The sequence below is a fragment of the Beta vulgaris genome, chromosome 7, assembly GCF_026745355.1.
Source record: "Beta vulgaris subsp. vulgaris cultivar EL10 chromosome 7, EL10.2, whole genome shotgun sequence".
Taxonomy (NCBI): Eukaryota; Viridiplantae; Streptophyta; class Magnoliopsida; order Caryophyllales; family Amaranthaceae; genus Beta; species Beta vulgaris.
In genome coordinates, this window is record NC_079208.1 from 18,864,838 (window position 1) to 18,877,894 (window position 13,057).

The 13,057-nt window shown below is 39.1% G+C and overlaps 2 protein-coding genes across 2 annotated transcripts; both read right to left on the reverse strand.

The window, feature by feature from the left end:
* Positions 1 to 6,312: 6,312 nt before the first annotated feature.
* LOC130589485 (uncharacterized mitochondrial protein AtMg00860-like) lies at positions 6,313 to 6,630 on the reverse strand. Its single transcript, XM_057390755.1, has one exon. It carries the CDS (start codon positions 6,628 to 6,630, stop codon positions 6,313 to 6,315), a length of 318 nt encoding a protein of 105 aa, XP_057246738.1.
* Positions 6,631 to 8,710: 2,080 nt separating this feature from the next.
* On the reverse strand, positions 8,711 to 9,313 carry LOC130589486 (uncharacterized). The gene has a single exon (XM_057390756.1). It carries the CDS (start codon positions 9,311 to 9,313, stop codon positions 8,711 to 8,713), a length of 603 nt encoding a protein of 200 aa, XP_057246739.1.
* Between the last annotated feature and the right edge of the window lie 3,744 nt (positions 9,314 to 13,057).

Below are 13,057 nucleotides of genomic sequence, written 5' to 3' on the forward strand. Positions count from 1 at the left end.
CAAACCTGACCAGGAGAGCTGGGAGTGAAACCGGGAGGGAGTTTCGTATATACCTCTTCATCCAAATCACCATGAATAAAAGCATTATGAACGTCCATTTGATGTAATTCCCAGTTTTTGGCAGCAGCCACAGCTAGAAATGCACGAACGATAACCATTTTTGGCGACGGGAGCAAAAGTCTCATTATTAGTCTAAACCAGCAACCTGATGATTACCCAAAGTGACAAGGCGGGCTTTCAACTGTTCAACACTACCATCAGAATTATACTTGATCTTGTAGACCCATTTACATTCAAGAGCCCGTTTGCCAGGAGGAAGATCAGTCATAACCCAAGTACCATTATCTTCCAAGGCACGAATTTCCTTGCCCATCGCCTTGCGCCACCCCTCGTGTGCAATAGCTTCTTTAAAAGAACGAGGTTCAACACCATCTAAAACACCCGCAAGAAACAAACGATGGCGCATAGAAAAATTATCACAATTCACAAAGTGTGCTAAGGGGTAAGGAGTACTTGAAGAACCGGAAGGAGGCGATGAGACGGAGACGGGACTCAAACTGTGAACTGCGTGCGTAACAAAATCACGTAACAAGACGGAGGATTTCTTAGTACGAAGCCCACGCCCCAAAGGTTGCGCAAGAGAGGGGGTAACACTCTCACGCGACTCAGTAGACTCAAACGGCCCAAAGGAGGCAGCCTAGGACGGGTCCTCCAGAGCAGCATTCTCACGCGGCCCAGTAGACGCGGATGGCCCAAAGGAAGCAACCTGGGATTCGTCCGCCACACGTAAACTAGGTAAAGCAGCAGCAGGCCCAGTAGGACTTAAAGAAGGAGAAGCGGCCCCCACTGGATCCGTGTTACCTGGTGGGTCAAAAGAATGGGCCTGCCAATCGTCCAACATTGAGCTAGATGGTACGCCAGTATCAAGTGAAGCAGACCAAACATCCAAGATATGAGTATATGATGTTGAGAAAAGGAATTCATTTTCATGGAAGACCACGTCACGTGAGACAAAGAACTCCTCTGTTTCGAAGTCAAATAATTTCCATCCTTTTTTTCCATTGGGGTACCCAACAAAAACGCACTTACGACCACGGGAAGAGAATTTATTCCCTTTTGTGCGTTAATTATGAGCAAAACACAAACATACAAGCACACGCATCATATCAAAATTAGGCATTTGACCACACAAAACTTCAAAAGGAGTTTTATTTTCTAACAAAACGGAGGGAGTCCGATCAATCAAATATACGGCACCAAGCACACATTCACCCCAAAACCGCAACGGCAAATTAGCCTGAAACATTAACGCACGTCTAACATTCAAGATATGCTGATGTTTGCGTTCCACACGTCCATTTTGTTGGGGAGTCCCAACACAAGAGGTCTGAAATATAATACCATGAGAGGCAAAATGATCTATCATACACTTGAATTCGGTACCATTGTCAGTGCGAACAATTTTTACTTTAGCATCAAATTGTCGTTCAACCATAGCCAAGAAAGAACAAAACACTTTATGAATTTCAGATTTATTACGCAACAAATAAACCCAAACAGCTCGGGAAAAATCATCCACTAATGTCAAAAAATAAACAGCACCACAAGAAGATGGAGTGCTATTAGGTCCCCAAAGATCACAATGAATGAGATCAAAAACACGACTAGCTTTATTGTCACTAAGAGGAAAACTAGCACGGTGTTGCTTAGCCAAGGGACAAGTCACACATGCTTTATTTAAACACTTCGGAGCACTACTAGAACGGATTGCAGGAACTAACTTGACGACTTTGTCTGAAGGATGACCCAACCGTCGATGCCACAACTCGAAATCACACAAGCCAGGAACTGTGAGCGTCTGAACGCTAGGAATGTTGCGGAAGTAATAGAGTCCATCCCGTCTCTCACCGACTCCAATCAGGTTCCCCGAAGGTCGGTCATGTATAGCACACAAATCATAAGTGAAATGGATAACACACTTAGAGTCATCAATTAAATGAGACACAGAGATCAAATTACAAAACAACTGAGGCACGCATAAAACATGTTGAAGAGTAAGAGTGGGAGATAAAATCACATCGCCAATTAAATTGGCAATCACTCGTTGGCCATTAGGTACCCCAACTGGCCAATCGGGAATGGCTCGCGCATTGCTTAGGCAGGCTGCATGTCGTGTAAAGTGATGGGAAGCGCCTGTATCGATAATCCAAGGCAAAGAAGAAGACATACCACTCATGCGATCAACATTTTTTGAGTCACCATTAAGCATATTAAAAAGAGTTGGACCTGTCCGGGATTCAAATCCTTCAATGGCGTCCCACTACCCACTACTGGTTGCGTATCAACCACGGCATGGGATGTGGCAGTAGGACGGGCCGAAGTGGAAGCACGTACAGTAGGATTGCTCCTTTTTCCAGCCTTGTTTTTTGTCCGGCCACCAATCAGGGTACCCATGGAGTTTAAAACACGACCCCATCTCATGGCCTCGTTGTTTGCAATGGCTGCAATGGAGCTTGGATTTATCCACACGATTCCCGCGTTCAGTAGGACGATCAGCACGCAAGGCAAAAGCATGAGCCTCCTCTTGAATCGTTTTCCCGTGCGTAATATCACGGGACTGCTCTTCTTGAACAAGGGTCTGGTAGGCACGATCAAGAGTAATAGGAGGCGATTGGGACTACAAGTTCGAACCTACAACCCCATAAAGATCATTGTCGATGCCAATCAAAAACTGATGCATCATTTCTTCCTCTTTATCAGCAACAAGTTTGGCCCCAATATGACAAGTACAAGCCCCACAAAGACAGCTACAGAGAGGTTTTAAGCGGGTCAATTCATCGTACAAACCCATAAGCCGAGTGTAGTACGCATCCATAGTCATCCCTTTCGTTTGGAAACAACTCACAATATCCCCGCAAAGTTGTTGCAACCTTGGGCCATTTGCAACACAGAAGTGTTCTTCAAGGTAATCCCACAATGATTTGGCATCAACATGATATGGAATAAAACCGGCTAGTTTAGGATCAATGCTTCGAAGTATCCATGACACAATCATAGAATTAACGGTCTCCCAATTCAGAAGTTTTCGTGTTTCGGTTAGTTTGTTGATCGTTCGGTCAACAAAAACAAATTTTCGTCGCGCCTTCAGAGATATGGTAATCGCTCTAACCCACGCGACATAATTATCACCCTTAAGAGTGATATGGGTAATCAAATTTCCGGGTGGATCTCCGGACCCGAGAAAATAAGGTGAAGCGGAGTCTATTTTTTCCTCACATGTCATGATCGAAAGAGAAAGAAAATAGCCACGAACGGAGCTCCGGCAACCTTGCCGACGATGCTACTGTACGAACCGAAGAAATACAGTGAAGTGAACTGCTTGTGGCAGTTGCTCTGATACCATGAAAGAATAAGGTTTAGGGTTTAATTTGTTTCCTGCCTTTCTCATTCATGCATTCAGGTATTTTATACAACTTAAGCTAAAGCGGGCATAAGTGGAGTTTAGCCCAACTAACAAAAAGCCTAAATACAAACCGGTTAATTACAAGGAATAATGATAAAAGAATGCGCCTATATACATAATATTATGGGCCTATATACATAATGTCTAACACATTTTCTTATATTCACACACACCTAGTCATCATCTACAATTTGAAATCTAAGTTCATAACAAAGGTGGGTTTCACCAGCTTCAAACGAAGTGAAATTATTGAACTTTTTCTATTTGGAATTGTCTTAGGTCTAGAAATCAATGCATGTGTCGGGCTTGTTCACGGGCTAGTCCCGCGGGCTACGGGAAATGCCGGGACGGGACGGGTCCGAGCCCGTGAGTGGCGGGCCGTGTTGGTTCGGGGAGGAAATTTCCAATTTATGTTGTTTTTTTGGATTTTTGGCAGTTTTAGGCTAAAAAACAAAGGAAAGGAGCGTTCGGGCCGTGGACCGTCTCATGGGCCATCTACGTGGGCTCGTGCCGTTGCAGGATTGAAAGAAAGTTTATTGACCGCGACAGGCCTGCAGCCCACGTAGCGGAGAAGGGGTCGGGCCGGACCTCGAGCGGGCTCGGGTCGGTCCGGGTCCAAGTCGTGTCGGGCCGGCCCGTTTGCCCGCCCCATGCCCACCTCTAGTTACTACTATGCCTCCCTAGCTATGCTTACTGGAACCAGCAATAATAGAAGAGGTGCAAAAATTACCAAAACAAACTCCACAAAAGTGATATGACTACTAAACCAATAAGTCTAATAATTAAGTATGAATATGAATCTTGAAGAAAAGACTTCAAGAACTCGAACAAACAAGTATAAAAGTCGAACCAAAGGGATATTTCTTCACTCAAGATCACTCTTGAAACTTGAATAAAAGAATCTAAGCACTCTTAAAATCACTCTTGAATTGAAGATATTCAACACTAAGAACTTAACAATCGTGAAAAGTTATTAATGGTTTGATTAAGCTAATAATCACAAGCAAGTTTAACTCAAAATAATCTATGTATTATTATTGAAAGCCATGCCCTTTATATAGGGTACAACCTATGATAATCCAACTAGGAAACATAAACTAACAAGATGAGAATTAAGCTAATTCTATCCTAAATCACACGCCTAAAGATAACCATGTACAAGCACATGTTTATCCTATATAACTATAAAATCGATCTACTAGATATATATAATAACATAGCAATCCTAACAAAACTAGGATTTTATGTAGCAAGCAAGAAGTAATCCTAACAGAACTAGGACTCCTCTTCACTCCATCCCACGCCATCCTCCATGCTCCATGTCACCACACAAGCCAAGACTTCATTCTTACTCTTGATTTCAAACCCTAGAGTGTCCATGATCAAGTCAACAGGTTCATGGATAACAAGTGTCTTTGTATCCATATCATCTCCCTTCACAAAAGAATTTGCCTCAAATTCTCATCATATAGTATGGAGATAGATCACCCACATTGAAAGTAGCATTCACATTCAACTCATCTGGCAAGTCTATCTTGTAAGCATAATTCCAATGACTCCAATTACCTCAAATGGACCATCTGCTCGAGGCATGAGCTTATTATTCCTCTTGCTAGGGAACATTTCCTTCCTGAAATGTATCCATACAAGATCACCAACCTTGAACCTATGTTGTTTGCGCCCTTTATTAGCCCTTGTCTTGTATTGGATGTTCATCTTCTCAATCTTAGCCTTTACTTGCTCACGAGTCTTGTGAAAATCTTCCAACCTCTTCTTTGCATCCGTATGTATGTCATGTTTAGGCATAGCAACAAAATTAATAGGAAGCAATGGATTAACACCATACACTACCTCAAATGGAGAATGAGATGTAGTAGATGAATGTGCCCTATTATATGCAAACTCTACATGAGCAAGTTTGATGTCCCAATCATTTTGTGTCTTACTCACCAAACCTCTTAGTAAAGATCCCAAAGTACGATGACCTCAGTTTGGCCATCTGTCTGGGGTGATGACTAGTACTAAAGAGTAGCTTAGTACCTACCATGCGCCACAAACACCTCCAAAAATGACTTACGAATTTCGAATCCCTATCAAATAGAATGCTCCATGGTATTCCATGTAGCTTAATGATCTCTCTAAAGCATAAATCAACTACATGTGTTGCATCATCAGTCTTGTGCATAGGAACAAAGTGAGCCATCTTAGGGAAACGATCCACAACTACCATTATGACATTCTCCCCCCTTTGAGTTCGAGGCAACCCTACAATGAAATCTATGCTCACACTATCCCAAGGTTGATGAGGGTACTCTTAGCCTTTTGACAAGTAGCACAATGTGTAACTACCAAGTGAACATCTTTTATCATGCGTGGCCAGTAGAAATTCTCTTGAAGAGTGTCAAGAGTCTTTTGCACTCCAAATGACCAGCCACACCATCCTATGGACTCCCTTACTAGGAGACTCTCACGCCACACTTAGGCACACATAACTTGTTTCCCTTGAAGAGGAACCCTTCATGAACCACATATAGACCCTATGGATGAGCCATCTTCTCCCCAAAATCAGCATCTTCTTTGTATTGTTCCTTCAAGTGTTCGAACCTAACACTTGTGCATCCACAGTTGTCAACAAGTAGGAACGTCTAGATAGTGCATCTGTCACCACATTTTCCTTACCTTCCTATGTGAAAGATTGGAGAAACTCCACCCACTTAGCGCGTCTATGATTCTTTTGTTGTCCATGGACGTGCTTCAAAGCTTCATGGTCGGAATGAAGTATAAATGGTTTTGGCCTTAAACAGTGTGACCAATGATCCAAGGCACGCACAATAGCATAGAATTCTCGATCATATATAGTTAGAATAATTGAGCTTAGCACTACTCAATTTCTCACTAAGATACGAAATTGGAAGCTTCTCTTGCAATAGAACAACCCCAATCCCTACTCCACTTGCATCACATTCCACCTCAAACAACTTGTGGAAATCTGGAAGTGCTAAAACAGGAGCACAACATAACTTACCCTTGACATCTTCAAATGCTTGTTGTGCTAAAGAAGTCCAAGTAAACTCTCCTTTCTTCAATAGCTCAGTGATAGGTGGCATGATAGAAGAGAAGTTTCGAATGAACTCATAAATGATGCCAATCCATGAAAGCTTCGACATTCAGACACATTCTTAGGGCTAACTAAGATGAAATGGCCTTTACTTTCTCAGGATCAACATGAACTCCTTCTCGTGATACAAAAACAATGTATCCCAAAAACGCCACTCTAGGTACTAGAAACTCACATTTATCCATCTTACCATAGAGTTGTTGTTCTCTTAGTTTCATGAAGAGGCTACGCAAATGTAAGAAGTGCTCTTCCACATTGTGGCTATAGATTAGTATATCATCTAAATAAACAATCAGAAACTTCACTAGTAGAATAAATGCTTATTGCTACGGTCAAAAAGTGGCCTATTGCTGCGGTTTTAGGCGCGCAGCAATTAAGGGGGCAACAATAGGTAATAATTATATTGCTGCGATTTTTAACCGCAGCAATATTTGAACATATTGCTGCGGTTTTTAGGTAAAACCGCAACAATATATTTATTTTATATCAAATTTATAAAGCATATTGCTGCGGTTTCTGGAGAAAACCGCAGCAATATGCTGAATTTAATAATTAAAAATAGGCATATTGCTGCGGTTTTTCCGAAAAACCGCAGCAATTAGGTCCAGTAGTAAATTTTTTGTTTTTTTTTTTTTTTGGCATTTTGTCATTAAATTTGAAAGACAAAAAGGCTAAAAGAAAATATAACACTACTGATTGAAACTAATGACAAAATTCAAAAATTCAAAACATAAAAAATATAAATTGAAATATATTATTACATTATATTTAACCCAGAGTATAAAAACCAAAATTATAGTACAAAGACATAAGCAAAAAAAAAAAAAAAAACATCTGTTACAATTGGAAACTGATTAAAAAAATTAAAAAATTTAAAAAATCCTAAAACAAAAATTACATACACATCTAAAAACGAAACAACTCAAAAAAAATTCCTAAAACAAAACATCTACATACAAATCTTAAAAAACGGAAAAAAAAAAATGAAAAAAGAAACCAAAAAATTTACAAAACAGATCTGGAGAGATAATCAATGGTGAGATGACGATTCAAATTTCGACGAAGGGATATGGAGAGATAATCAATGGCCAACGAGAATATTGAATGACCAAGAATTTGTGCCCGATTTGTTTCTTTCTTGTCGAAACCTTCGATCAGAACGAAGCACGAAGGACCGCACCAAACTCCTCTCAATAAACCGCACCAATGACGAAGGCTTCATATATATAGAAAGAACTCGTAGACTCTGATACCTTAGTCTGATTTCTTGAAGTCGACAAGCAGAGGAGTATATAAGCATTCTCCAAACATTCTGGGAGGAAGAAACTATCAGCTCCTTCGCCTTTTAACCCAACATCTATTCGAAAGACGAAGGCTTCAGATTCGAAGGACGAAGGATGAACGAGTTGAGAGGAGTTGTATAAGATTCGAAGGACGAAAGAGTTGAGACGAGTTTGTGCAGCGAAAAGGAAGATGAAAGGACGAACGAGTTGAGAGAAATAAGAGAGATGGAAGAGGGAGCGAGATTTGAGAGGGAGGGAGGAGGCGCGACATGGGGCGGTTTCTTATAAATAGGTTATATTTAGGGTTTCATTTTTTTGGTAGATATATTGCTACAGTTTCTGAAAAAAACCGCAGCAATATATTAATATATTAATTTTTTAATGTATTGTTGCGGTTTTTATCACAAGCCGCAGCAATATGTCTGGTGAAATGTCAACTTTTTTTCAAATTTTTTTCCGTTGAAATCATATTGCTGCGGTTTTTGTCTGGAACCGCAACAATATGTTTGTTATATATTTAATCTTTTCTTTTAACGTGATATATTGCTGCGTAAGGGTAAAACCACAGCAATATCAGCACAGCAATAAGCAGTAATTCAACTAGTGCTTGTTAAGGAAAGGACGAAGTACCGCATTCATTAACCTCACAAATGAACTTGGCGCATTGCATAAGCCAAATGGCATGACCATCCACTCATAAAATCCTTGCTTGGTCTTGAATGCTATCTTTCACTCATCCCCCTCTCTTATTCTCACTTGGTGATAGCCACTTCGAAGATCAATCTTAGAAAAGATGGATACACCATGTAACTCATCCAACATATCCTCCAATCTAGGCACAGAAAACTAATACTTGACCGTAATGTTATTGACTGCCCTACTATCTATGCACTTCCTCCATGTACAATCCTTTTTAGGGACTAATAAAGTTGGCATAACACATGGTCTCATGCTCTCCTTCACATAACCCTTCTCAATGAGGTCTTCAATTTGGCGTTGCAACTCCCCAGAAGCCACTGAATCACATCTATAAGCAGGCTTGTTAGGCAAAGGGGCGCCAGGTATAAGATCAATATCATGTTCTATACCTCTCAAGGGTGGAAGTCCTTGTGGTAACTCCTCAGGAAAGACATCCGCAAATTCTTTCAACAATCCTTCAAGCTTCTCATTGTTAGGAGTCTTGATACTTGTGGTAGCAGTTGTAATAACCAAGGCATAAGAACAACCTTCTTCCTCCACTTCTTGCTCGAACTCCCTTGAATTTAGAAAGAAACTTGGTGTCTTAGGTGGTTGTTTTGGCACCAATGAATGAGTAGCTAGGGATGGCAATCGAACCCTCTTAGAGCCAACTAACACTGAGTACACATTAGAAGCTCCTTCATGGATGACCTTTCTATCAAACTGCCATGGTCTACCAATTAAAAGATAGAACATCACCCCACAGTTCATCCTTATAACCCCCTATAGAGAATGCAATTAGGGCTTGCTTCTTCACTCTCATGCGTGTTATCATCAAGCATAATATGTAGAGTTAGGGTGTGCCCTTGTAGTTAGATGTAATTTTGACACAACTTCAGATGCAACCACATTAGTGCAAGAACCACTATCTATGATAACATTACATGTATAATCTCCTACTTTGCATCTAGTATGGAAGAGATTCTCCCTTTGCTCCATGTTAGATGGATGATCTACATGTAAGGTGCGTCTCATCACCCCTATTAGCCTTGTATCATCCTCTGCAAAAGCATCCTCCTCCTCTTCTTCTTCTCCCCCTATGTGTTGCTCTTCTTCAGGGATGAAGTCATAGACGACCTCCTCTTCTTGTAAAGCCAAGTATTGCTTCATGGTGAGGTTTTTGGCAGAGATGATTATGATATATCCCTTCCTTGACACTTGAAACACTTTCTCATCTCTTAGTTGGGGTGATGTTCTTAGGGCCTTCATACCACTTTGAATACGGCACTGCAGCCTTGCCTTTAGCATTAGGATCATACCTAGGTGTGTAACTACTCTTAGGCCTCTCGTCCTTTTCATGCTCTTCAAATTTTCTAGCCAATTTTGTCACATCCTCAAAGGAGTGATAAGTCGATTCAAGCCTTTGATGTATCTTGCAATCTTGTATTGTTCTTTCTCTTCTATATCACATATAAGCCCTAGCTTGTCGAACTCCATGGTGTACTCATGTACACTAAGTGTAGTTTGGCTTATGGTAGTGAGTCTTATGAACTATTTTTGTTCATAATCATTAGGCAAGAACTTTTCTTTAAGCTTTCCTTTTAATTTTGCCCAACTACACAGCTTTGTTTTACCTTTCTTGGCCCTTTGTGCATTCAAACTTTCGAGCCATATACCAGCATATTTCGCGAGCCTAATGGAGGCAACCTTGAATATTTTCTTGTCATCAAAGCCTCTATAGTCACATACATTTTCTAGTTGTCGAATCCACTCCAACAAATCTTCTGGACTACTATCCCCAGTGTAGTCATCTAGCTTCAAGCCACGATCATCATTGTATGTGTTCTTTGATGAGTTTTCTTCACGCTCATTTGTAGCTTCCTCTGAATTGACGCCTATATAGCTTGCACTATTAGGATCAAGTTTCTTGGTCATGATGGTTGCAAGAGTATCCATGCATGCCTCCAACCTACTCATGTTGGTACCAATACTATTGATGGTATTGGTGCTCTCAGTGAGTCGAACTTGTGACTCAGTTTGTGATTGTGCCAATGCACTCATAGCCTTTGCAAGCTTATCCATCTCAGATTCCATGGTTAAGTGTTCTTGATGGTTTTTACTCCTTTGTTGAACTTAAAGAATGGATCTTGGACGTGAAAGATGCAATCTTGGATGTAGGAACCCTTCTTAACCCTTCTTCTAACAATCTTGAGGCGTCAAGATTGAGTGTTGATAGTAAAAGATCGAGTGTAACAGTCGCTAAATAATAAAGGATTATTATATGATTAAGTAACTTAAATTGTGAAATTTTAATGTGATCGTACGTAGGAAATACGTATGATAAGTTGCGTGTAAAAATGATGTGTGCTTGTATGTAACTAGTACTTAGAAGGAGTTATATAAAAATAACAATATTATTTCGTTACATGGGAACATTTAGTATCGATATATTATTTTAAAAGTTGAGTTATGGAAATTGAGAACTAGTGGGAGATAGATTCATGTTTCAACTATTAGGCAATTTGTGGTTGTGCTTAATAGAATGGATTTTGGAATTCTTGAATATATATGGGTTAAGTTAAATCAAGGAAGTATATGTTATGGATGTTTTGAGGTAAAATAATCATCTTGGGAAAGTTAGATCAATAGTATGCAATATAATATAAATTAGTATTAAGCTAGCACAAAAAGAAGAGCAGAAATTCCAGCAAAGGAGCAATGGAACAAGATTCATTTGACTTATTAAGGGTTGATTCATGAGATATAAAGACCTTAACATAATACACAGGTACCAAACACAAAAAATTTCATCACAAACCAACAAGAGAACCTGCTGCCCATAACAGGATTCCCACCTGCTCGATACATACTCGCGAGAACAGCAGGGATTGGTTTCTTCCTTCGTTTTCTTCAATTTTTCTCTATAAAAACTTGCATGCAAAACTTGATTCATCTTCTAAACACATAGGTTCATACTGGGAAGGTGAAAGTTCGAGCTTTAAGAGTCGGAAGTTCAAGAAGCAAGGCTATTTCTTCATCAAGGAAACAGTAAGTATAGTGAATGTTTAGGTTGAATTAAGGTACTTCCTTGAGGTATTTTCTTATGAAATTTGGTGTGAATTTTCCTTTTTGTCTTAGGATTAAAAAGAATCAAGAATCAAGTCTTGAGGAGAAGTAGGAGTCGAGTTACACCATTTACAAGTTAAGGTATGCAGATTCGATTCCTTTTTGGAGATTAAAAATGATGGAAGTTGTTAGATTTGTTTTAGAACGAAATTAAGGTTGAATTTTTGTTGTGAATGACTATTGGATTCTGTATTTTGATGTTATACAAGTATAACCCTTTGCATGTTGGTACAACAAATGAAAAAGAGTTCTTTTTCTTACATTATGAAGAACAGTATGTGGATTTTAGTCGGTTTGGCTAAGAATTGTGGATTTTGGTATTTTGGATGGATTTTTGGTAGATAGGCAGTAGTTGGAATTATTTTAGGTTCTCATATATATGTTTGTTAAAAGCTAAGAACATCTTTTAGGGTGAAGGTAGAATTTTTACATTAAAAGTGTTGTTTGAGGCATGTTTTACTATGTGATTTCACTTGGAAATGTTACCAATGTTGGAAAAGGATTTTATTGGACTTTTTATTAGTTACTATTAATAAAGAACACTTGGTTTCCATGATATACTTTGATAATAATTTTCTACATCATTTCAAGTTACATTAGAGGGTTCGAAAATTGTTTTAAACTCGTTTTAAGAATGAACTATATCGGGTTTTCCTATAATCTTTTAAGGGAAACCTTTTCATTGATATATGAGTACTCACAGTAGCTTAAACATCAAATTTTCACTTATATTACTCAATCAAAAATCGATGATTAAATTCTATCCAAAGTATTCTTTGTTATGGGGTCCGAAATCACTTTTTTTTTCGCACGTCAAACCTAGATTATTCTTATGTTTGGTTAGATCAATTGTGTGGGTTCTTAAAAATTATTTTTGGCATTCCTTAGATCATTTAGCTACTGTCCTAAGTCCATTGATCCATCCTTAACCAAACTTTAAATCATTTTTATAACTTAAGTTTTAGTATAATTTCTTACAAACCGTTTTAGTAAGTGTGTTTGTTATTAAAGAATATGAGTTTGTTTTTTTTGCGTAGTGAAGAGGAATGTGTGTAATGTGTGAAAGGACATGTCCTATAAAAGCTTGCAAGCGAGAAAATAGTAGGAGTTTAAACTCCAATTGTGTGGAGGTTGTATTCTAATACACCTCATTGTGATATCTTCTTCCTACGCCTCAACTAAACGTTTTCAAATTGTGTTGGTATGTGGACGTTTGCTATAAACTTGTGAACATTTCGAATGTGTATTCTTACGAGAAGGTTTATTCCTTACATATTGATTTGTAAATTACTTGGAGTGTGATCACTCCTTGTTTTCATGCCACCATAAATCTATTTCGGATTGATTTGCATACCAGTGTAAACTGATTTTTATTTGTTCTATGAACCT

Bases quoted from the DNA above. Each gene is read 5' to 3' on its own strand.
- LOC130589485 (XM_057390755.1), bottom strand. From the start codon at position 6,630: ATGTCGAAGCTTTCATGGATTGGCATCATTTATGAGTTCATTCGAAAC.
- LOC130589486 (XM_057390756.1), bottom strand. From the start codon at position 9,313: ATGAACTGTGGGGTGATGTTCTATCTTTTAATTGGTAGACCATGGCAG.